Source organism: Columba livia, chromosome 4 (assembly GCF_036013475.1).
Source record: "Columba livia isolate bColLiv1 breed racing homer chromosome 4, bColLiv1.pat.W.v2, whole genome shotgun sequence".
Taxonomy (NCBI): domain Eukaryota; kingdom Metazoa; phylum Chordata; class Aves; order Columbiformes; family Columbidae; genus Columba; species Columba livia.
This window is the reverse complement of record NC_088605.1, coordinates 53695924-53716909: the sequence shown is the minus strand read 5'-3', so window position 1 is coordinate 53716909 and position 20986 is coordinate 53695924. Positions and strand designations below refer to the sequence as shown.

The following is a 20986-nucleotide window of genomic DNA, read 5'->3' as shown; positions in this document are numbered from 1 at the left end:
AATGGGTGTGGATATATAGAATAGAGTATTCAAGCAGTGCACTTTGCAGAAATGCAGTCAGAAAACTGTATGCCTACAGGAATGTGCAAAACAGATTGAAAATACTGATGTTCTTATACTTTGCCTGAATCAATAGCATAAAATTAGATACTTTTTTCCTTTTCACAGCCCTCCTTTAAAACGTTGTGTTTATCATGAAATAGTCATGGTGCCATGAAGCTGTTGTTCAGAAAATCCATCTTGACCAACAACAACAAAAAAAGAAAGAAGAAAAAAAAAAGGAAACAAAAACCAGAAGTAGTGCTAGCTTTATGCAGGGATCTTTCAGTGCTGGAAACCAGCAGTGCCTTGAAGATTCTCGTTAAAAAACTTGTTTGTGTGCTGCTGTTGCATGGTTGGACCCATGTGACTTGTGATTAAATACAGCACCCTTGTTCACAGGAAGAACTCTACCTGTGGAGAACTGTACTTCCATGAGGAAGGGCATGCATATGTACAGGGTCTTCTATGCTTTGCAGAGATTTAAACTGCTTCTTTGTTTTGCCAAGCAGCTAACAGTGGTGTCAGTGGCTTCGCAGCCTCCCAACTCCCCCCAGAAGACGGTGGGCGTCCCACTGAATGTAGCATTAGGACAGCAGATCCTCACAGTGCAGCAGTCAGCGCCCTCCTCCCCTGGGAAGCCCGTAGTCAACCACACAACTGCCCAGGTACAGCCTGACTTTCCTTTGTCTTCTAGCGTGTCTCCATCTCGTCTCATCACTTGCAGGAAACTGGAGTGCTGAACTGCAAATTGGCAGTGGTCAGTCCCAATGTGTTCTTGTAGTAGTGTTTGCTTAATTGGCAAAAGCGTTGTCCTGAGGAGCATGTGCTTCTGCAGTCAAGGGATGCAAACCATTGCAAGCGAGTACAAGGGCGTGTGGTTAGAAAGCAGCTTTCCAACCTGGAAAGCCCCATAGTTCTCATCTCTGTATGTTGAATCTCCCAAGTCATCTGAAAGGCTTCCTTTGATATGAGTAAGAGTTCTTTGGGTGGTTCTGTCTCTTCTACCAGTGTTTCTGTGCCACTGAGTAGGGCTGCTTTACAGGTATTTGAGGTTTCCAACAATGGAGTTTGTATTCTTGTGGTAGAGGTCTGCATAAGCAAGACACTGTGGCCTGAGACCTACAGAATTAGAAATTACTGATTTCTTTTTGTCCCACTTCTAGAAAAATATCAGGGTTTTCCATAATAGCTTTGATAAACTGATTTGCATTAATAAATGACAACACAAAACACCTCTGCAGTTCTTGTTTTATTCCTCTTTTGTAATCAGATGAATCTTTTTCTGTCTTAAAACCTGTATTCCTGTTTTTGGTAAGCATGAAGGGGTTGTGTACGAGCGTAAGTAACCTGAGTGGATATAGTAGGGAGTGGACGCAGTTGCATGTACAGCACAAGACCAGAGACTCGGACAGGTTTTGCCAGTCTCATCTTAATGATACAGGTGATAACTGGAATGATGATACAAATACATGGATGCTAACATGATTTGAGGTGTCTTGTGGTTTTTTTTTTTCTTCAGAGTGAAACTGGCAAAGTTGTCTTTTTAAAACAGTTGTTAAAAGGTTAAGACTATTGGAAACACCATAAGTGACAAAACAGAGATACGTGTGTGTTATATGTATTCAGTTCTGATCCAAAGCTGTCTGAAACCACACGGTTTCACCTGTCTCTTCACTCGGCTCAAGAACATGCCCTTTGAAGAACTGTGACTTGAATTGTACGTTTTTCCCAGTTGTCCTTGGATGGCAGACACTAATTTGTGTGCTAGAGGGAACTTTGTCCATGCTGGTCTCCCTGTGATAATATTTACGCTGTAACTGTGCTTGCAAATAGTGCCTATTTTGAATTGCTCTGAGTTGTTGAGGTTTCAGTGTACTTAAAAAACAAACAAACAAAAAACAACAACAACAACAAAACACCTTATTGAAAAGACTGGGTTTATATTTTTAGTAAAACATATGCAATTTCAGATTGCAGCCCTGTAGCTGCTGAAAGCTGGAGAGCTGGTAAAATGTTCTAATAAATAGTCACATCATGTTGTCAACCAAATTTAATACTAAAACTTAATGACAATTATATGTTTAATATCAAGATACTGAGAATAAAAAGCTGAGCTCCAAATGAAGTTAGATGGCAGGAGAAAGAGAAGGAATAAACAAAGATTTGAGGTGATGAGGAAGGCTGGAAAAGGGGACCATTATTTAAAAAAATATACTTATGTGCATAAATAAAATAAACATTTACTTGTTATCATTTTGTAGTTCGAGAGAAATTGGAAAGATGAAGTCTTGCGAATTCTGGGTATATCATTACCCTAGCTGTGAGGCAGCGCAGATCTGATGAATTCTCCTTCTTTCCCATTTTTGCTTTTTTTCTTATTACATTTGTTTTGCTACTCTTCATTGTTCTTTCTGCTTTCTTTTCTCAGCTTGTCCTTTCTTATGTCTTCAGCTATTATAAACTCTGTTCCATTTCCTCGTCAGGGGTTGCACAGTGAATTCTGCATATTAATCACAGTCTTAACAGCGTGGACCTGTACACACAGAGATAAATCATGCCACAGTCCAAGCATGAACAGTTCTGCAAGGAGTTCTTGCCCCATGTTTAAATTAGTAGGAATATTTCTAGGTTTGTTCATTGCTCAATTTTTACATACAAACTAAGCTATGTTCTCTGTGGGCAACTGAAGTGTTACTCAGCAGACTTTGTCTCTGAGGAAGTGGACCAAACCACTCCTGCAAATATTAGTTTACTCAGGTGTTTGGTGTAAAGCATTGAAAATGGAACTGAGTTTGCTTTGCTCTGAGCTGTTGAGAGGCATTTAATCTCTTCACATCTGTTTTACTTTTGAAAGCATAAACACGGCTTCTTGAGGATACACATGGATTAAGGAGTTGCTCAGAAACAAATAGAGGAATAAACATGATGATTTTTTTTTGCCTTTGTACAAATAACTTTGTGCTCTCTGTTTTGGCTTAACAGGCTGTGAAATCAGCAGTACAGACCATTACAGTAGGCGGAGTGGGTGCATCTCAATTTAAGACAATTATTCCCTTGGCAACTGCACCTAATGTTCAGCAGATTCAGGTACCTGGAAGCAAGTTTCATTATGTCAGACTTGTTACTGCTACAACAGCCAATAGTTCAACCCAATCGGCCAGTCAAAATCCCAGTACAAATACACAGCCTCTTCAACAGGGTAAGTATGGGTACTAATGTTTTGTCTGAAATAAGGTTGTTTTGGGTTTTGTTTGTTTGTTTGGGTTTTTTGTTTTGTTTTGTTTTCTTGTTTGTTTTGTAAGAATTAAAATGAGCACATAACAGATCTTTCAATACGGCCAGGCACACTTGGTTTTGTGATAGACTTGCACAGATTTTTGAAAGGTGGTATGTTCTAGTGTTACCTCCAGTTTTGTGTGGAATTGCTTCTCTGTGTCAAATTGCTCTGTAGTTGGGCCTGAATCCTTGGAGCAGTTTAGGTTGCTTTTCCCTAGTTTACCAGCTTTGTGGCTGACTTAGGTCAAGTCTCACATCCACTGTATGAAAAGTGTGAAGCCAGAGCAGCCCACAAACATATTGCCAAAACTCCTGCAACATGAAGATCCTTGCATGTTAAATGCACCAAATGTTTCTCCTTGTTTCTGTCCATGCTTTCTAGAGCTGTGATGGAATAAAAGATTTCAAACCAAGCTGTGATTTTTGTATTCTCCTTTTGCTAAGGGAAATCCAGTGTCCAGAGGATCTCTGCACCCAATCTGGTTTTTAAACCATTGCTGTGAAATGTGTGGACATACTCTTGTGCAAATACCTGTTTACAAAGGTGTTATTTAGACATAAGTGTTATGTGTCATGAGTTCAGCCAGTTAATCTCAGTGTATAGTTACAGTATTAAGTATCTTTGTGTTTTGCGCATGTGAAAGTCTGGAAGACTCAACTGTGGACTTTGAATAATGTGTGTTACTGTGACATTGTTTCCTGATACCAGCAAAGCCAGTGGTGGTGAACGCAACCCCAGTGCGGATGTCTGTTCCCATAGTGCCAGCACAGACTGTGAAACAGGTGAGCTAAATGTAAAAGGCATATTCCTGACTGACTTTGGATGAAGAAAAAAGTCTGCTTTCAACACCATAATGAATTGTTCTATTAATAAAAGTGCATTCTGAATCAACAAAGCAGTGATTTCATAAACAACTCTTTTATTTCCAGGTGGTTCCCAAACCAATCAACCCAACTTCCCAGATAGTTACTACAAGTCAGCCCCAACAAAGACTTATAATGCCAGCCACTCCACTGCCACAGATACAGCCCAACCTCACCAACCTCCCACCAGGCACTGTACTGGCACCAGCACCTGGCACAGGAAACGTCGGCTATGCAGTCCTTCCAGCTCAGTATGTCACACAGGTATGGCGTTAATCCAGAGATAAATAAGGCAATATTGCTGTTGTGGAATGTAACTACCTGCCTGTTAAACATTCTTGCTCCCCAACCCAGGTCTAGGGATTAGGTTTTTACTTTTTGCCAAGATCTGACCAACATTGAGAGTGAAAAGGATAATAAATGAAATGTTCTGCTGAAGGCCGACCAGCCAGTCTGTACAAAGAAAGATCCTGTCAGCTCATGACATTAGTAGCACCAGCCTCATTTCTGGTTCCCTTTTGGTTTTGTCACAACTGCAGTTTGTCCCTAAAGACTCATACCATGTCCTTCCAGTCCACTTCTACAAATCTGACCTTAAAGTAAATAATACCATTTGTTGGAACTCTTCTCAAAGGCTTTGGGTTCCAGACACAATCTGTCCCCTTTGAGCCGGCCCCACTAGGTCTGTATCTTGTTATGTTCCAATCTATCTTCAGAACCTGTCCCAGCAGGAGAAAATGGCTATGTGTAGGTAATCCAAAAAAGGTAGCCAAAACCAGTGTTGTTTGGCAGTTTCTTAGGAGGTTTTGTTTGTTTTTTATGAGAAAAACAAACTGTTGGTCCAAGTCTGCAGTGAAGTTAGAATGTAAATCACTTTACTTGCATTTAATTAATTCTGTAATAAGTGGCTTGTGTATTAAGGAAGCTACTAAAGTAATTTGTGCGGGAAGCGATCCTGCTCTATTGGGGACAGGGTTTCTTAGGAAAAGTGAGGAAATGAGCACGTGTTTAGGAGCTGGAACTGTTTGATATCTGAATGTTAATGTGTATAGTTTCTGTGTTATCTGTATGGTTGTGCATACTGTAATAGAGAAGAAAAATATCATCTAAAATAAACTTTTATTGCAAAGTCTGGAGGCAGGAGGTTACTGGTCTAAGTTCTGCAAATTTCTAAAACTGTGCTTACAAGCGTATTATTTTTATAACAATATCTGGAAAGCTAATTAAAAGACTAGCTATAAATCCTTTTGTGGATACTTTAATTTCTTTTATGTTACATATTAACCTTTTTGTTTTGTTAGCTACAGCAATCATCCTATGTGTCTATAGCAAGCAACACTGGCTTTACAGGGACATCTAGTATCCAGTCCCAAGCACGGCTACCATTCAATGGGTGAGTGTTTTGCAAAGAGATTAAAAAAACAAACAAACAAACAACAAAACCACACAATGCACCACCTGCTGAATGAGCATCTTCTCATTATAAGGAAGGGTGGGGACTGAGGTGTTAGGGTTTGGTTTGGGGGGTTTTCCAAGAAAATTAAGTATACTGTGGTGTGGTTATTATCTCTGAATAAACAATGTGGATCTGTCTAACAGTTGAGCCAGTCTCTTGATGAAAGCTATGTTTTCCTTTCTGTTTTTTGAACTTTTATAGCAGGAAGATGACCTGAAAGCTCCCTGTTGCTCATTCTTCATTTTGCATGCACACCGGTATCTGTAGGCCTCAAGTATTTTTTAACATCGCGTGGAAGAGGTGCTGGATGATATAAGAGGAGAATGTTTAGCACATGCAGAAATCTAGCCAAACATCAAAATTAAACTAAAGCCCAAAATCGGTCCTGATAGGAGGCTTTGGGTTTTTTCAGTCCTGTATTTTTTATTTAAGGATGAAAATAATGGCTAACGTGTGTGGTGTCGTTTGTTTTTTGGTGGTTTTGTTTGTTTTCTTTTTCCTTCACCAACCCAGCAGACTTAGTTGTTCTGCACACTCCTTTTGTGTTATTGTTTGCTGGAAATTGTAAATGCCAAGGTGATTTTTGTTGCTGCAAACTAATCCCAAATCCAGATGCAGCTATTGAAACAAATGGATTTGATTTCATCTCCCTGGTATTATGTGCAGAAATTGCTGGATAGGGATGGAATGAATCTCATGAAAAGCGGTTAGTGACACAAAACCCAAGTTTTCAGAGCAGTTAAAGCCTGTGTCTGATATAAAATTTATCTATAAACTGAATGCCATCTTTTGGCTTGCTTTCCTGTTATTTCGGAGGTGTTTTTTTTAATCCAAATAGAAGAAAAGGAAAGGCACAATCATGTTGTGTGAACTTTGGTTGGATCTAGTCCTTCTGCATATAGGGAGTTCTGGAGATGTTTTCTGATTCCAGGTTTTGGTTATGGTACTTCCTCTAGCTTTAAGCCTCATTTCTACTTTAGGCATGCAGCCAGATTTACAGCAGATAACCCAGGCCTTTCTATACTGGAAAGGCACTATATATAATAGGTACTTAAACGCAGTCAGCCAAAAACCTAATGCAAGAGGAATATAATGCTTTTTTTGAAGTTTGTTTATGAGCCACTTACTTGAAAGTAAAATAGGAAGAAACTCATAAATGTGTATATAAATGCACTTATTTTCTCCCCCACAGAATAATTTCTTCTGAATCTGCAAACCGCCCCAGGAAGCCCTGCAATTGTACTAAGTCTCTATGTTTGAAATTGTAAGTACAGCTTGGTTTTCTGGTTGGTGATTTTTTGGTTTTAAGCCTTATTTTTGACATCACAAATTTATGCTAAGAATCAAAATACAATGTTTTTACTTATGTCAGAAATATTATATCTAGATGCTGATTTAAGCTTGCTGTTGATATTGGTGGAGATGATGCAGTGCCTATGCTATTTTGCAATTCAAATGAGCTATATACTCCCTCACATTTTATAGATTTCTAAGCTCGTAGCCTTGTGCATGGTGGAGCCAATTCTGCTCAGCAGATGGAGTTGTGGTGGTGGTGTGAGTGAGATGACATCCCATGGTATCATTGGTGGTCATCTATACTTTGAAGGGCATCCATCAGTAATGCCATGCTGTATCAAGTAATTTAGAGAAAATAGGCTGTGCATCTTTTCTTAATGATTGAATAAACAAGTGATTCTTCACTGATAGGTCTGAGTCTTGCTCATCCTCATGAGATATTTTGCTTTTCCACTCAGTGTTTTTGTAACAATTTGACATAAAAGCACTTTAAATAGAGGAAATGGTGGGGGTTTTTAACTTGAAGCAAAGTCAGTTTACCCATTTCTGGGACAATATGAAGAGGAGATACTGAAATTTACCTGTGGTTCCCTGAATCATTGTCTATGAAGAGGAAATCAATGGTGTGCTAAGGGAAAGTGATGCAGCAGTATCTGAACCCAAGTTAAGTGTGTTTAAACTTTTCAACTTGGGTTTCTTTTCATGTGACACATGCCACTCTGTGTGGGGAGGTGTGTTCTGTGCCTTCCTAGACTCAAATTGTCTGTTGCACCAGACACATGGTAAACGGGAAGACATGTAGCTGTTTCTTCAAACTATTTACAACATACATGACTGATTTCATAGTGCCAAAATAAGTTAGATGCTTTGACACCTGAATGCTCTAGAAATTCTGGGGGAACAATGGCAATGCTGGTGATGCGTTGCACCTTCAGAATGCTATTTTCAAAGAAATTTTTCTTGTGAGTTACTCTAATTATACCTTTAAGTGGCTAGGCATTGGTGCAGAGCAAATGTCTAATTCACTCTGGCAAATGTGCCTTTTCATTAGTAAAACATTTTCCTGTCTGAAATGGGAGTTGCTTTTTCCCAAATGTTGGAGGTAGACATATAGTCTATTCCTCAAAGAAGAACCTAGACAAGTTATTTGCTCACTGATCCACTGGGTTCATACCAGCACTGTTTGTTTTGGAAACCAGGACCATTCCACTACTGAATTTTAAACAGAACAGAAAAGACAGCTATTACAGGTTGTAGCTTGTCCCTGGGACCACTCAGGATGCTAAAAATCACCAAAATGCAATTTGACCAGATTGGAGGGTTGTCATGGGCTCCAGGGCAACCCTAATCTAGGTCCTGTAGTGTTCCCAGGGCAAGCCACAGGAAGCCAGTCTTGCAGGGGGTTTAGGCTCCTAAAAATGAACACACACTTCCAGCAGGATCTGAAAAACAGCTAAGAGGATCTGCAATTTCCACCAGCTATAGCTGGGAGGTGGTACTGGAAGCACTGAAAACCTGCCAGAGTTTGTCATGGCCCAAAACCATGTTTGAGCTGGGAATGAATGTGGTTCTATCATGCATCATGCCTGTGGGGTGGTGGGATGCTGGTTTTGGTAGGAGGTAGCAGAGGTATTTAAGAGGCGTGGCAATGTGATTTGCTTTCCTGACAATGTTTTGCTGCTTTTTATTCACATACTTGTCCTATTAAAAATCCTTTAACTACAGCTTTATCCCCATGCAGATCCTTTCCCCTAGTTACCTGTGCTTCAAAGCCTATGAGGTGCACTGCTTGTTAGTCCTTTTCTATTCTTCCATCACTGTTTTGGCGAACTCTGCCTCTGTTCATAGCTGCAAATGGCTTATGGGCAAAACAAACAAAAAAGTCTCTTTGATGTATTAGCTTTCCTGTTGATTGGCACTACAATTGCTTGCCCTTTTTTTGGCTGTAGGAAAGCTCCTGAAGGCTGACTTGAACTGACTACGATGTGGCTATGGCAGGATGGCCCATGAGATGTCTGGGTCAGCCACCTAGGAGTCACCATAGAAAAAAGTCTCATTAGTTTCTCTTGCTGCTATGGGATTTTGAGCTATGTGAATCAGTTCAGACAGACACCCTTGAGCTATACCTGTATCTTTAGACTGCAGCTAGACCTGCTCTAGAGGATTTAGGCTTTGCAATGAGGCTTATACCACTTGTACACGTGGAGTTGAGCATAGGGTTGCCCTTACCCTTACTGTTGCATGTGCATATTGCCAGACTAGGAACTTCTGCTACTGCCATCAGTAATAACAACAATGTAATTGTCATGTTTTAAAATCCCTTCTGCATCTTCTGTTTCAGGTATTGTGATTGTTTTGCAAACGGTGAATTCTGCAATAACTGCAACTGTACAAATTGTTATAACAACCTGGACCATGAAAATGATAGGCAAAAAGCAATAAAGGTGAAGGGTCTTCTTTTGTTTGTGCTTTTTGGTTGGTTGGGTGGTGGTGGTGATGGTGGTTTTCTTTCTTTTCTCTTGCTCCCCCACTTCTGAAGTTGAAGAGCATGTTCCCATTTGCACAGATTTTCATATGCTCATACGGAGCATTACATTGGGACAGCTGACCTTTTGGTTTGTCTCCAAAGACAGCTGGAATGAAAGCTGTATAGCTTGTGCCTTCTGAAGCTATGGTGTGGGGCAGAAGTGGGTGTATAATTAATTCCCTGATCTCCTCCTACATGTGGAAGGCTTAAGTTCTTTTATTGTACCTCTAAGTTCTGCTCCCCGCACGCAGTGACTGATCTTTTGGGTCTGCATTGACAGGCCTGCCTTGACAGAAACCCTGAAGCCTTTAAGCCCAAAATAGGGAAAGGAAAGGAAGGAGAATCAGATCGGAGACACAGCAAAGGGTGTAACTGTAAACGCTCAGGATGTCTCAAAAACTACTGCGAATGTTATGAGGTATGATGTGTTACCTTAAGGATACTGACTTTTTCCCTTTAGTGCTGCAGCTTCTCAGATTTGCTTTGTCTAGTCTTCATATTGCTATGATTTTTTCAGTTTATCTCTTCCTCCAGCATTTTGCATGTAGAAAACCATGTATGTGCAAAATTGATCATTTCTGTTGTAAAGGTTAATTTTAAACCATGTAGCAACTTTAAACTAAGGCTCAGATTTGTCCTTTACTGCAGATCAGTATTTCCTAAAGAAATCTATTGCAGCAAGTCCCTCAGAGGACTCGGGTAGAACACGCCTGTGGAAGACAAAGGCAAAAGTTATGGTAGTTGCATCAGCTAACTGATCAGTCTGTGGATGTAGAAACAGTGGCAGACTGACCTTTCTCATAGCTCAACCACCTTATTTCCACTGAAACCAGTAGGTTGGTGAAGAAATGGATGAGTGGGAAATGATTGATTTGCATTTGATTCAAGTATACATTCTGGGAAGACATTTCAGTTTGAGGTGAGAATTTAGAGAGAAAACTACTACTTGGAGATTTCTTCTAGTGGCTAATTGATAACAGATGAAAATAAGATCATTTGGTTGTGGCTTGTCATAAAGGGAGTAAAAGTTGCAACAGGTTTCTTACATTTTGTTTGCTTCTTTCAGGCAAAAATCATGTGTTCTTCCATATGCAAATGCATTGGCTGTAAAAATTTTGAAGAAAGCCCAGAGCGAAAGACATTGATGCATTTAGCAGATGCTGCAGAAGTTAGGGTCCAGCAGCAGACAGCCGCAAAGACCAAGTTATCTTCCCAGATCTCAGATCTGCTGACAAGGCCAACACCAGCACTCAGCAGTGGTGGGGGAAAGTAAGTTAATGCAGCACCTGATTCAGTTGCTTCTAACATGTATGTCCCTGTCACCTTTGAATGTTATCTGCATAAGTTGTAGGAGCAGGAACACTCAGATGAGTGGAACCTTTTGTTCATGCAGCCGTGTTTTCTATGGAACCTAGGGTATGCCAAACTTGGCTGTGTTCAAGTATGTAACAGAGCATTGTCTTCTCATGGTTGCCAGGTGCTCACAGCAAGCATTTACTGAGAGGATGTAATCCTTGAGCTGCCCTTAGAGTAAAAGCTGGAGAATTGTTCTATGTACCTGGGAATTTCAGAGTCTATTTCCAAATGTACATGAATGGAGGCAGGCACCAAAGCACAGTGGCCCACCAGTTCACTGGACTGTAACTGTGGCTTATTTGTTCCCTGTTGGTTGTCTAAAGGCACTTGGAAGCCACAGGACAGATGAAATCTCATGAGTCCTCGTACTAAAAAGTTGCCCAGCCCTGGAGTTAGGTGTATTGTGTGTTTTTGCTGGGACTGAGTGGATTTTTGTTGTGTTTTGGTTTTTTTCAGGCTGCCCTTTACATTTGTTACCAAGGAGGTAGCTGATGCCACGTGCGAATGCCTTCTTGCACAGGCAGAGCAAGCGGAGAAGATGGGCAAGTCGAAAGCTGCAGCAGAGCGCATGATCCTGGAGGAGTTTGGACGCTGTTTGATGAGAGTTATTAACTCTGCAGGGAAGTCCAAAAGTGACCCTTGTGCCATGAACTGCTGACTCGTGCACATGAGCCACAATGAAGCGGACTGAACAGAACACTTAAGGCACAGGGACACTTTGGTTTGGCATAGAGGATTTAATAGTATTTGTTAATTTGGTGCTTGTTGTAAATTGACCTGCATAAGATTGAAACAAGAAAATCTTTTATAACAAGATGTAAAGACTTTTAAATCTTAGCTAAATCCTCTTCTACTTAAGGTGATGCCTAAAGGTCAATTTTTCTTCCCAATGTACAGCTTTTACCTTGAGTTTCTTAAAAATTAGGTGTGTTCTCCCCTTTCTCCCCAGAATAATGGCCTGAATGGCATATATAATTTATTATAATATATATTATTTACAGTGAATGGAGTTGCATCAGTTTGTGCATACAATAAGACCCAGGTGATGTCAGACACTTTTGGTGACAGGCCCATAATACGAAGGTATCAGTGTATCCAAGAGAGTCCTGAAAGGAAGCGTGTAAAAATGAGCATCAAAATGGAAGGTAGTACTTGTATTTAGGACCTGATACAGCATGTTCGTTTAGTGCACAGAGCAGTGTGAAATACAGAGGCAATAATACAGGAGGGGTTGTTTGCAGTTTTCCATTGGGCAAGTGGCAGAAAATATCATGGGAATGAGGCCCCAAGTGTTTAGAGGCCAATGGAATTAATGGGAATCTTTTGATAGGATTATGGCTGAGGGCTCAGGTGTTTTCTAAGCTGGAACTTGAAGGTTAAGACAGTGGCCTGTTGTCAAAAGTGAGGAAGAGCAGCCATGCCACAATGCTGGACTGTGCCTGAGTTAATTGAGCGTGCAGCAGGTGGGTGCTGTTGCTTAGGTGAAACTTGGTGTTCAGACGTCTGTGGCAGCCTAATCCCTCGCTGAAGGTAGGGCTGTGCAGCCCACTGTGTTTTCTAGGACCAAGCTGTAACCTGGAGTGTTTAAGGCCAGGAAGCTGAGGTCATGGGAGACAGTGGGACCACAGTTGTCTTAATGAGAGGACTCAAGACAATCTGCATCTGAATCGATTTGCAAAGGCAGGTAGGGATCATGTTCAGCCTGGTTTCGGGTCTTCACAATGCTGCTTCTCTGCATGTTGGCAATTTACTTGGTCTTTTTTTAGTGTTGTTCAGAATGACTGTGAGAGCTTTGATCAGAGAGGATGCTAGCACAGAATCAGGATTGCTACCAGACAGATGCACAGAATCTTTTACAAAAGGCAGAAGGGTGGGGGGGAATCAATCAGCTACAGCTGTGTGTGGACTAGGGCAGGGGATTTTTTTTTTCCAGTATTTGTTACAGGCAATCTGAGATCACATTTTTTATAGTGGAACACATTTGGAAAATTAACCTGGTAGATTACTTAACTACCATGAATGTCAATAACCATGCTTGATCACAGGCATTTTTATTACTTGTCTCACTACTGCCTGAATGAGACAGCTAGGTTTTTCCAAAACGGATTTTGTATTCCTTGTGTAGAACTGTAAATACAGAGAAATGCATCAGAGTTCTTCCTCCAGGTTTTCTTGCATGGCCATGCTGGGGAAAGGTAGGGGCTAAGCAAACCAGCAGCAGAACTAAGTGCCTACATGTGTGACGACAATAGGATGGGAGAAAGCTTCTGCTCCCGTCTTCACCCCACAGTCCTGTGTACTGAGCAGGAGGCCCTTTCTCGTCAACCCTTCTCTCTGGTGCCTCCTTGAAATGACTCGGGGGTGTGAAGAGCCTGGGAGGCAGTGGTGTCAGGCCGCTGGGTAGCTGTTGCAGACCAGGTTTGTCATGGCAGTCATTATCTGAAGGGCCCTGTTCACTATTGCCATCTCCCTGAGCATAAATAACAAGCATATTTGTGCAAATCTCTGAAAAGGAAATCCACCTCTCATGTAAATAAATGCCATTTTTTTTCATAATTAGGACTTGGATTTACTAAAAAGTCAGTGCGGTAACCTTACATGTAGATAGTGCGGCTATTCAGTTTACTTCTAGTGATCTAATATAGTATGTCTGGTAAGATTTGTATAAATGTAAATTAGTGTAAGTGAATAAAGTAATACCTACTTATGTTATTTTTCAAACAGATTGCAATATGCCTTCTTCTGTTTAGACTTCAATCCATGTTAATTTTGTATATATTCTGTGTCTTACCCTAAATTGCACCTTCTGTGATGTGTATTTATATAGTGTGCAAAAACACTTGTGAAATTTAGATTACAGTTGTAATTATGTATGATGGCATTGCTTGAGAATATTTTGCTTGTAAAGACTTTGAAGGTGCAATCAAATGCTCTTAGTTCTTCTATTTTGTTTTGAACAAGCTTTCTCCAATATTAAGCTTGGACTCCTCTCTCCCCTTTCCTTGGTGTAATAAGTGTGAATTGGTTTTTGTACTTCCCTTAGCCATTTGCATCAAACTGCTGGACAAGACTTACAGTCAAGTTCATCCAGTTAGATTAAAAATAATTGGGAATGGGGCAAGGGTTCATTTTCTAGTTCTGTTTACATCTGAAAGTAGAAAAAATAAATTTATATTTACTAGACCTATTCAAAGAATACACTTTTCTATATTGTAAAAACAAAACAGTCAGATAAATCACAAAGAAAAATAAACGTTTATACTATTCTGTAAATACGATTATTTTTTGCACTCCTTTCCTTCAGCACTGACAAATATACACAAAAGATTTTCACTGAAATGTCAAAATGAATCTGCTAACACTAGGCCCACTTCTGGTGGCTTGGTTTTTCAGTCCGAGTCTGAATCCTACTGGAGACAGACCCATGGTTACTGGAGTACTGCCATGCACAGCAGTCCATGGCACCTTGTGACACAGTTCATAAATGGCCAAATCGTGTCAACCTATCTGGCACCAGGTAGCTGAGCCCACATGATAATTTCTCTTTTTTTAAAGCAGTGTTGTTGTATGTGCCCTGGCCAGACACGAGAGGCTCAGATTGAGTGGAAAGACACACAAGGCTGCACTGTTGGGCTGTTCTGCAGCACCCTTGAAGACAGCCGGATGCCACACAGAGGACTCGAGCAAAACTTGGAGGCAAAGGTTTGTCAAGAGCCTTAGACTGCTTGCTAGTTGCACTGTTTTCTTGTGGCATTGGTGTCTTTTTATGTCTTTCTTGGGGAGGAGGCTTGTGAGTATCTCTTGCAAAGCTGGATTAGTTGGTTGCATTAAGAAGCACAAGTCAAGAGAGCTTCTGGTTTGTTTCCGCATAGTAAAACCTGGCTTTATTTTTGTGCATCTGATTTCTATATTCGGCTTTCTTGAGTAGCTTGATGAAGGTAGCATATGGTTAATGCTCAGGGAGTCTTAGAAACATTGTTAGGATGTTGAGCAAATGAAATATGTTACTGGACTTCGCTCTTCCCTGCTAGCACACCAGCTGCCCCGAGAGAAGGCTGTTGGTTACCTTAGGCTGCAGCAGAGGACAGAGAGAAGGAACAAGATGCTCAGAGTGACTTAAAGAGTGGGTTTGTATGGACCTCAGGGTGGGCATGCTGCTAGGAAGAGTGAGGGTGTTCCAGAGAGAGATAGTGAATGTGTGAGTGACCAGGAGTTGTGGGGAAGAGAAAGCAGTGTCCAAAAGATACCTGGAAAATAAGTGCGCCAGAAAATCGCTTGGTCACAATTGTGGAATTATAAACGCTGAAAAATGTGATGGGACCTGAAACTCTTGCCCTGCTGCAGCACACCCCCATGCTGGTGCCTGGGACTCCTGCCCAGAGAGCAGAGTGTGAGTGCCCCTGGGTGCTTCTGGGCTCAACAGCCTCTGCATTGTCCTCTTGCTTTCAGTGAAAAACACTTCTTGCTTAGTATCCACTGCCTCGCGTGTAAAATATGGGGGTTTACAGGTGCACTTTGATATTGTAGTGTGTCCCCACCCTGGATCTAGACTTAAACATGTAGGAGTGTGTACAACTGGAGTGCTATTTGCTTTTCATCTCTTTATTTTCCTTTTTAAGTAAAAGCTCTGTCAGCTTTCTTGTCTCCATTTTTTAAAGCAGATCTGATTTGGTGAAATCAAACTGCCAGCATGTATAATCCCACCACCCTGTCGAGGACGCATCAGTATTCTCCTGGCAAGACCACTTGTGGCACTAAACCACCCAGCACCTGCAGGGGATGCCCTGCAGCATCCCTTTCTCTCTGGTATCTTGAGCATCCACTGCTCATCCTGACCTGCCAAGTGAGGCACACAAAATACGTGGCTGCTGTGCAGCTTTGTGAGATGGAACACACAACCAGGTGAAATTCCTTGCTTTGCTCAGCCAAACTGATCAGACTGCAGTAGCTCAAGGTATCACTGCTTATCAACACTAGTTTTGCCAGGCAAATAATGGGAAGACACCACATTGTTTGCTCACAGATATTGCCTGAATCTGGCCATTGCTGATCCTCAGGAGGGGACTTGCATCTTTGTACCAGCAATGAAGACTCAGAGCCCTGTGTGGATTTGGCTTGACTGACAGCTACCCAGTGCCAATGGAAACAAATCCTTTCCCTTCAGTCTCTTCCATCTGTGCCTTCCACAACGGTCTTTTAAGTTCAGGTGTTTGGCATGGTTTATTCTGATGTTTAAGTAACATCGCATTATTTCCTTCACTAAGATTGTGTAGTGATTGTTGATGCATAACTCCCCATCAAGTAAGTGGTTTGTGAGGGTGGGGAAGAGGTGACTTTGTCCCAGAAACTCCTGGAAGATTTTTTGTTCTAGAGACAAATGCCACACCTTGGAGTTTTTGTCACCATCTCCTAATTTGCCATACTGTTTTAGGACTTGTTCCGAAATGCTTGTTATGTGGTGCACGCTTGCTGAGGGAAGACTCACTCCACCTAACTTTTTTATGTAGAGCACTGACCCGCATCTTCCCCTGCTCTCGTCTGACTCAAAGAGGGCAGCAAGACAAGCCTCACAGTGCAAGTCAGAGGCTAATTGCTCAGCAACAAAGCCCGCGGTGCAGGCGATGCTCTGTGCATGCAGCGATAGGTCTGTCAGTGCATTGCTCAGTGCAGAGCCTTGCAAAAGAAACCCTGCACAACAGGGGTACTCTGCTGCCAGTGTCCGCCCACGAGCTGGGTTATACTGAGCACGAATGCTGCCAAGGGTCAGATCTCTTCTATGAAATGGGGAAATATCCAAAGAGCTCATATTGCCTGAGCCACTGCTTTGTGGGGAGCCCAGTGCCAGGCTGCAGCTGGCCAGCAGTTTGTGATAAGCAGCCTGGAAAGCAGCACAGGAAGGGTTCCCACTGCTACCGCAGGTTTGCCTGAGTGCCCTGAGAAACAGCTGCAGTGGGTCGAGGCTGAAGATGTAGGTCAGGAGGTGGTGGGAAGGAGTGCCTTCTGGACATGCGTAGTTGGTGTAAAGCCACTTGAAGCTTTCGGCATTGAGGAGGAAACTCAGAAATCCTAGTTTGCGTTTGCTCTTAATAATGTATCTTCCCATAGAGTCCATTAAGGTGATAAAGCAGCTCTTGGCATCATTAAAGAGGCGGTTTATTTTGGCATAATTTCCAGCTAGCAAAGGCCCCTTTAGTTCCCTTCCATAGGGATATCTGCCATAAAATACCTCACAGAGACGGCTCATCAATCGCACAAACTTGACAGTACCAGCGCAGTTGCGGAATGAGGCCAGACCCAGCTTCTGGAGGTGTTCCAGTGCGTCAGCAACACCCTCGCTGAACAACGGGGTAGCGAGGTTGACCTTTAGGTAGTAACTCTCCTCAGTCCCAGGTCTGCCGGACCTGGGTGTGCATGGCTCTAACACTCTCTCCTCCTGCAAAGCTGCCAGCTCCACCACGTGCTGCCACTGCACAGTGTCACCAAGCCACTCTATCTTTTGAAAGCACTGCAGCGCATTCTGGATCAGCTGGAGTGTATGCCAAATGTCAAAGAAGTACGTGATGCCGTGAGCAGAGCCGGGTGGGTGGTGAAAAGTGCAGTAGATCCTTTCAGGATCCATCCTGATCCCCAGAGCTCTGGCAGTCTCAGCACCATGAGCGGAGGCACCTGATGTCACAGCTAGGACCACGATGCCGATGTTGTTCAGCTTATTGATGGTCTGACGAAGCAGCTGAGCAAGTAGGTGACCAGTTGTGCTGTTCACAAAAAAGTAGCCAAGGGGAGCGCTCCATGGACTTGAGAGGCCAACTGCCATGAGGATTATCGCATCCGAGGCCAACGGAGCTTCATCGGCATCAAGGACGCCTGCTCCCAAGTCAACAAAGCCTGTTAGGCACTGGGTCTGCGGGTCCCACTCCTGCTGCTTCTGCAGGGACATGTCCTGTACCATCAGAGCACAGTAACGGTAGGCATGTTCCCCTCTCTCCACTTTTTCCTGAAGGCAGAGGAAAATGTTGTTGCTGAAGCCTGCAGCAGCCTCATTATTAGACAGCCAACTGGAAAGGAAGGGAGGATGAGATTAGGACATGTGATTCTGAGAAAACTGAGGCAACAGCTGGCACCTTTTACCACTTAGGACATGGTCAGCCATGTCTGGTGCTGCAGAGCAGGCTAAGCAACAGACAATAAAGCAACCAGCCCTGCCTGTCTTAGTGCATAGTCCAAGTTTCTTTTCTCACGCACTAGTGATAGGAAGCCAAGCAAAATGTACTGACTGTGGAGTGAAATAACAAAGTAGCTTCCTACCTCTCCAATGTACAGAAGATCGGGACAAGAGAGGAAAAAAAAAAAAAAAAAAATTGCAAATCGGGCTATGCAGAGCGCCAGGAACACCAGGCTGCTCTCCCTCCAACAGGCTTTCTCCCCATTGGACATGTTAATCCAGTTGTGAAGATGCAAAAGCCTTGGCAGCCCATGGGGAATGCTCCTCTCCTCGATCTACTCTCTGCCCATCACCTCCTGGCACCCCTTTGAGCAGATTCTTTGGAGGAAGTTGTCTGAAATCCCCCCAGGCTGGCACGGAGAACATATGTATATGTTGTGCATCTTCCAACTGTGATACAGAAATTTAAGACTCAAAACCTGTAAGAGGAGAGTTAATTCAGTTTTTGTTTTGTGCGCTGTTACAACTTCTCTCCTTGTTAATGTGTCCAACAGTACTTCACATAATAAATTCTCAGCCTATGCAATTACTTTCACTGAGTTACACAACTGAGTTGTGTGATACAGAAGTACTTTCCTTCTTTACCTTTGGAACAGACGCTTGTCCAGATTCACTAACTTTCCACAGTCCTTGTGAGGCAAGGTAAGAAAAATCAAAAGTCCTGTCTATCTGCTTTATGCAGTCCTTGACTTTTTTCATATTCCCTTCTTGTCTCCTCTCACTTCCAGAAAACAGTCTCAAAGTTTTCCTTCAAAATTGTTAATGTAAGGAATGTGTTATTCTTATACTGTGACCCACATGCATGAACACGTAGCAGCTCTCTGAGATGAGGGGTATCAACATTCCTTGATGTATGCTTCCCCTTCTCCTGTTACTAAAACAAAGGAGGGAAAAACTGCTGCCACTGAATGTTTTCAGGATGGATCTGCTATACCTATTTCTAGACGGATACTTGGAAATGCATTCAGAAATGTATGAATAAAAACTTGCTTTGTCAGACTTGAAGGATGAGGCACAGGAAGAATCTTCCGTAGATAATCATAGGCCTTATTATGGTAGAGGTGGAGAACACAAGCAAATTGCCTCATTTCTGGTGAGTATTCTGCCATCTGCCTCCAGCTGTGTGACTCGCAAGGCAAATCTGCTTAAAAAAAAATATAGGTCAGCTTTAGTGAAGTGAATAAATAGCTGATAACAGAGGGATGCATAATACAAATACATCACCGAATACAAGGCTGTAGGGCTGCCTCTGGAACCATACAGACCTGAAGCCTGTACAGCTGTCACCACGCCCCTCCTCCTCCCGGGGACAGGGAGTGTGTGTCCTACCCCGTTGTCTGAGGCCAAGCCCACAACAGGTCTTTCTCCTTCCTATTTAATGTCAAATTTTACAGTTTTGAGTAAAGACTCTGTCTTGCATGTGGGTGCTGCTTATCAATTGACGTAACAAGAGAGAAGCCATTAGTCTATAGTTGACTCTGCAACTGGAAATGGCTTCTTCAGGTTATATTATTCATGTTAACAGACCTCACTTCTGGAAAGTGCAAATGACAAGGTTTTCCTGGTTAAATCTGCTCTATTCCAGAGTTATCTCTCAACTGAATGGTGGCACGGTTTGATATAACAGCCCTGGTTACAGGTCTGACCTGAGCACTGCAGCAATTACTCAAGTAATTATTTTTTTCCAGATTTTAATTCCTTGCAAGATTGAATGGTGCACTGCAGCCCTACAAACTGCCAAGCCTCTGCGTTTCACCATTACACCTAGGAGCCTAACAAACAGGGTTCGCTGATCCCATAAAGCCACACGAATCCATCAATAACGGACCCTGGAACACTCTGCCTCGGCCAACGCCCCCAGCAGTACCTGGAAACTGGGCCTGCAGCAAACTCACGGTTTCCTGGGAAAGCTGCCGCTTCTCCGCCAGCTCCCGGAGGATGCTCAGCACCGCGCTGGACCGCTGCGCGGGGCCGTATTTCCCGCCCGCCGGGAGCTGCGGGGCCTCGAGTGGCGGCCGCGCCTCCCCGCCCGTCGCTGGCTGCCCCTTCAGGCTATAGGTGTGGTCCCCAGCGGGGGCGCAGGGGAGAGGCTGCTTCGGGGCCTGAGCGGCGAGCCCGCTCCTTCGGCCCTCGCCCGGCGGCTCCTGGCAGGGGAGGGAGAGGGGAGGTCAGAGCCCGGGGCGGCGGTGGGCGGGGAGGGGAGCGCGGCCGCTAACTCGCAACGCACCGGGCGGGGGAAGCGGGAGGGCACAGCCCCCCGCCGCAGCTTCCGCCGCAGCCCGTAGCGCTCGAAGTCGGTCTCGGCGAAATGTCGGGAACAGAGGATGGCCCCGGGCCCGGGCCGCCACGCCTGGCGGCTCCGCGGGTCCACCCGGTTCACGGCGCGGATCCACTCGCGGCGCTGCGCCGCGTCCACCGGGAACCTGTGGCAGACAGAGAGAGGGCAGCGAGGGAGGGCCGGAGCTCCCCGCCCCGCCCGCACCGGGCCGCAGGGCCGCCGCGGGGGACGGCCACACTCACTGGTGGAAGGAGATGCCGCGCTCCCGGCTCCGCCCGGTGTCGCGGGCAGTGCAGCCCAGCGCCGAGCAGCTCCGTGTCATGGCGGACCCCGCAGCAACCGCCGCGACCCGCCGCCACGCCCCTCCCCGCGGCGTGCCCGCCCATTGGCTACCGCACCGCCCGCGCTGCCGGCTCCCTCTGTTCCGTTGGCTGGCAAGCCACAACCCCAAACCCTTCCCGTGGGAGGCTGCTGCTCATTAGGCGCGGCAGCCGGCTGTGTGGCACTGCTGTACTTCCGCCTCGGTGTGACGTCAACAGAGGTAGGAACGGGAACACAACTAAGCGAACCGGCTGCGGCGGTGGCAGCAGAGGCAGCCAGTGATAAAGGGCGATCCTTGCAGCCAATGGGAGCGGCGCTTCCAGTCCCTATATATAGCGGGGGCGGAAG

At 43.9% G+C, this 20986-nt stretch overlaps 2 protein-coding genes across 10 annotated transcripts in view; one reads left to right on the top strand and one right to left on the bottom strand.

Annotated features, from left to right (window-relative positions):
• Positions 1-14090, top strand: part of LIN54 (lin-54 DREAM MuvB core complex component) — a 41518-nt gene extending 27428 nt beyond the window's left edge. For 4 of the 7 annotated variants that reach the window (XM_065061783.1, XM_065061786.1, XM_065061784.1 and 1 more), the window contains exons 5-14: positions 549-707; positions 3025-3241; positions 4028-4101; positions 4249-4446; positions 5484-5575; positions 6831-6902; positions 9276-9378; positions 9742-9879; positions 10528-10730; positions 11274-14090. In XM_065061783.1, the coding sequence (XP_064917855.1) occupies positions 549-707; positions 3025-3241; positions 4028-4101; positions 4249-4446; positions 5484-5575; positions 6831-6902; positions 9276-9378; positions 9742-9879; positions 10528-10730; positions 11274-11475 (1458 nt within the window). In that variant the 3' untranslated portion in view covers positions 11476-14090. The remainder of the gene's footprint in view (positions 1-548; positions 708-3024; positions 3242-4027; positions 4102-4248; positions 4447-5483; positions 5576-6830; positions 6903-9275; positions 9379-9741; positions 9880-10527; positions 10731-11273) is intronic. The other 3 variants (XM_065061788.1, XM_065061782.1, XM_065061789.1) reach the window with 3 other exon arrangements.
• A 1308-nt stretch (positions 14091-15398) lies between these two features.
• Positions 15399-20844, bottom strand: THAP9 (THAP domain containing 9). Of its 3 annotated transcripts, none has more exons than XM_065061779.1 (5): positions 20560-20783; positions 20267-20462; positions 19907-20183; positions 19030-19183; positions 15399-17872 (listed from the first exon to the last, which is right to left on the bottom strand). In XM_065061779.1, exons 1-5 carry the CDS (start codon positions 20637-20639, stop codon positions 15910-15912), a joined length of 2670 nt encoding a protein of 889 aa, XP_064917851.1. In that variant the 5' UTR covers positions 20640-20783; the 3' UTR covers positions 15399-15909. The 3 variants fall into 3 exon arrangements, with proteins under 3 accessions (XP_064917851.1, XP_064917852.1, XP_064917853.1); XM_065061780.1 differs by having other exon boundaries at positions 19030-19180; XM_065061781.1 differs by lacking the exon at positions 19907-20183 and having other exon boundaries at positions 19030-19180; positions 20560-20844.
• Positions 20845-20986: the final 142 nt, after the last annotated feature.

What these genes read in the sequence shown, in the direction of transcription:
- THAP9 (XM_065061779.1), bottom strand. Translation starts at nt 20,639, where the DNA reads ATGACACGGAGCTGCTCGGCGCTGGGCTGCACTGCCCGCGACACCGGG. An exon ending in CCTCCCGCTTCCCCCGCCCG is followed by an intron (nt 20,184 to 20,266) that starts GTGCGTTGCGAG and finishes CTCCCCTGCCAG; the next exon opens with GAGCCGCCGGGCGAGGGCCG. An exon ending in CATCCTTCAAGTCTGACAAA is followed by an intron (nt 17,873 to 19,029) that starts GCAAGTTTTTAT and finishes CTTCCTTTCCAG; the next exon opens with TTGGCTGTCTAATAATGAGG.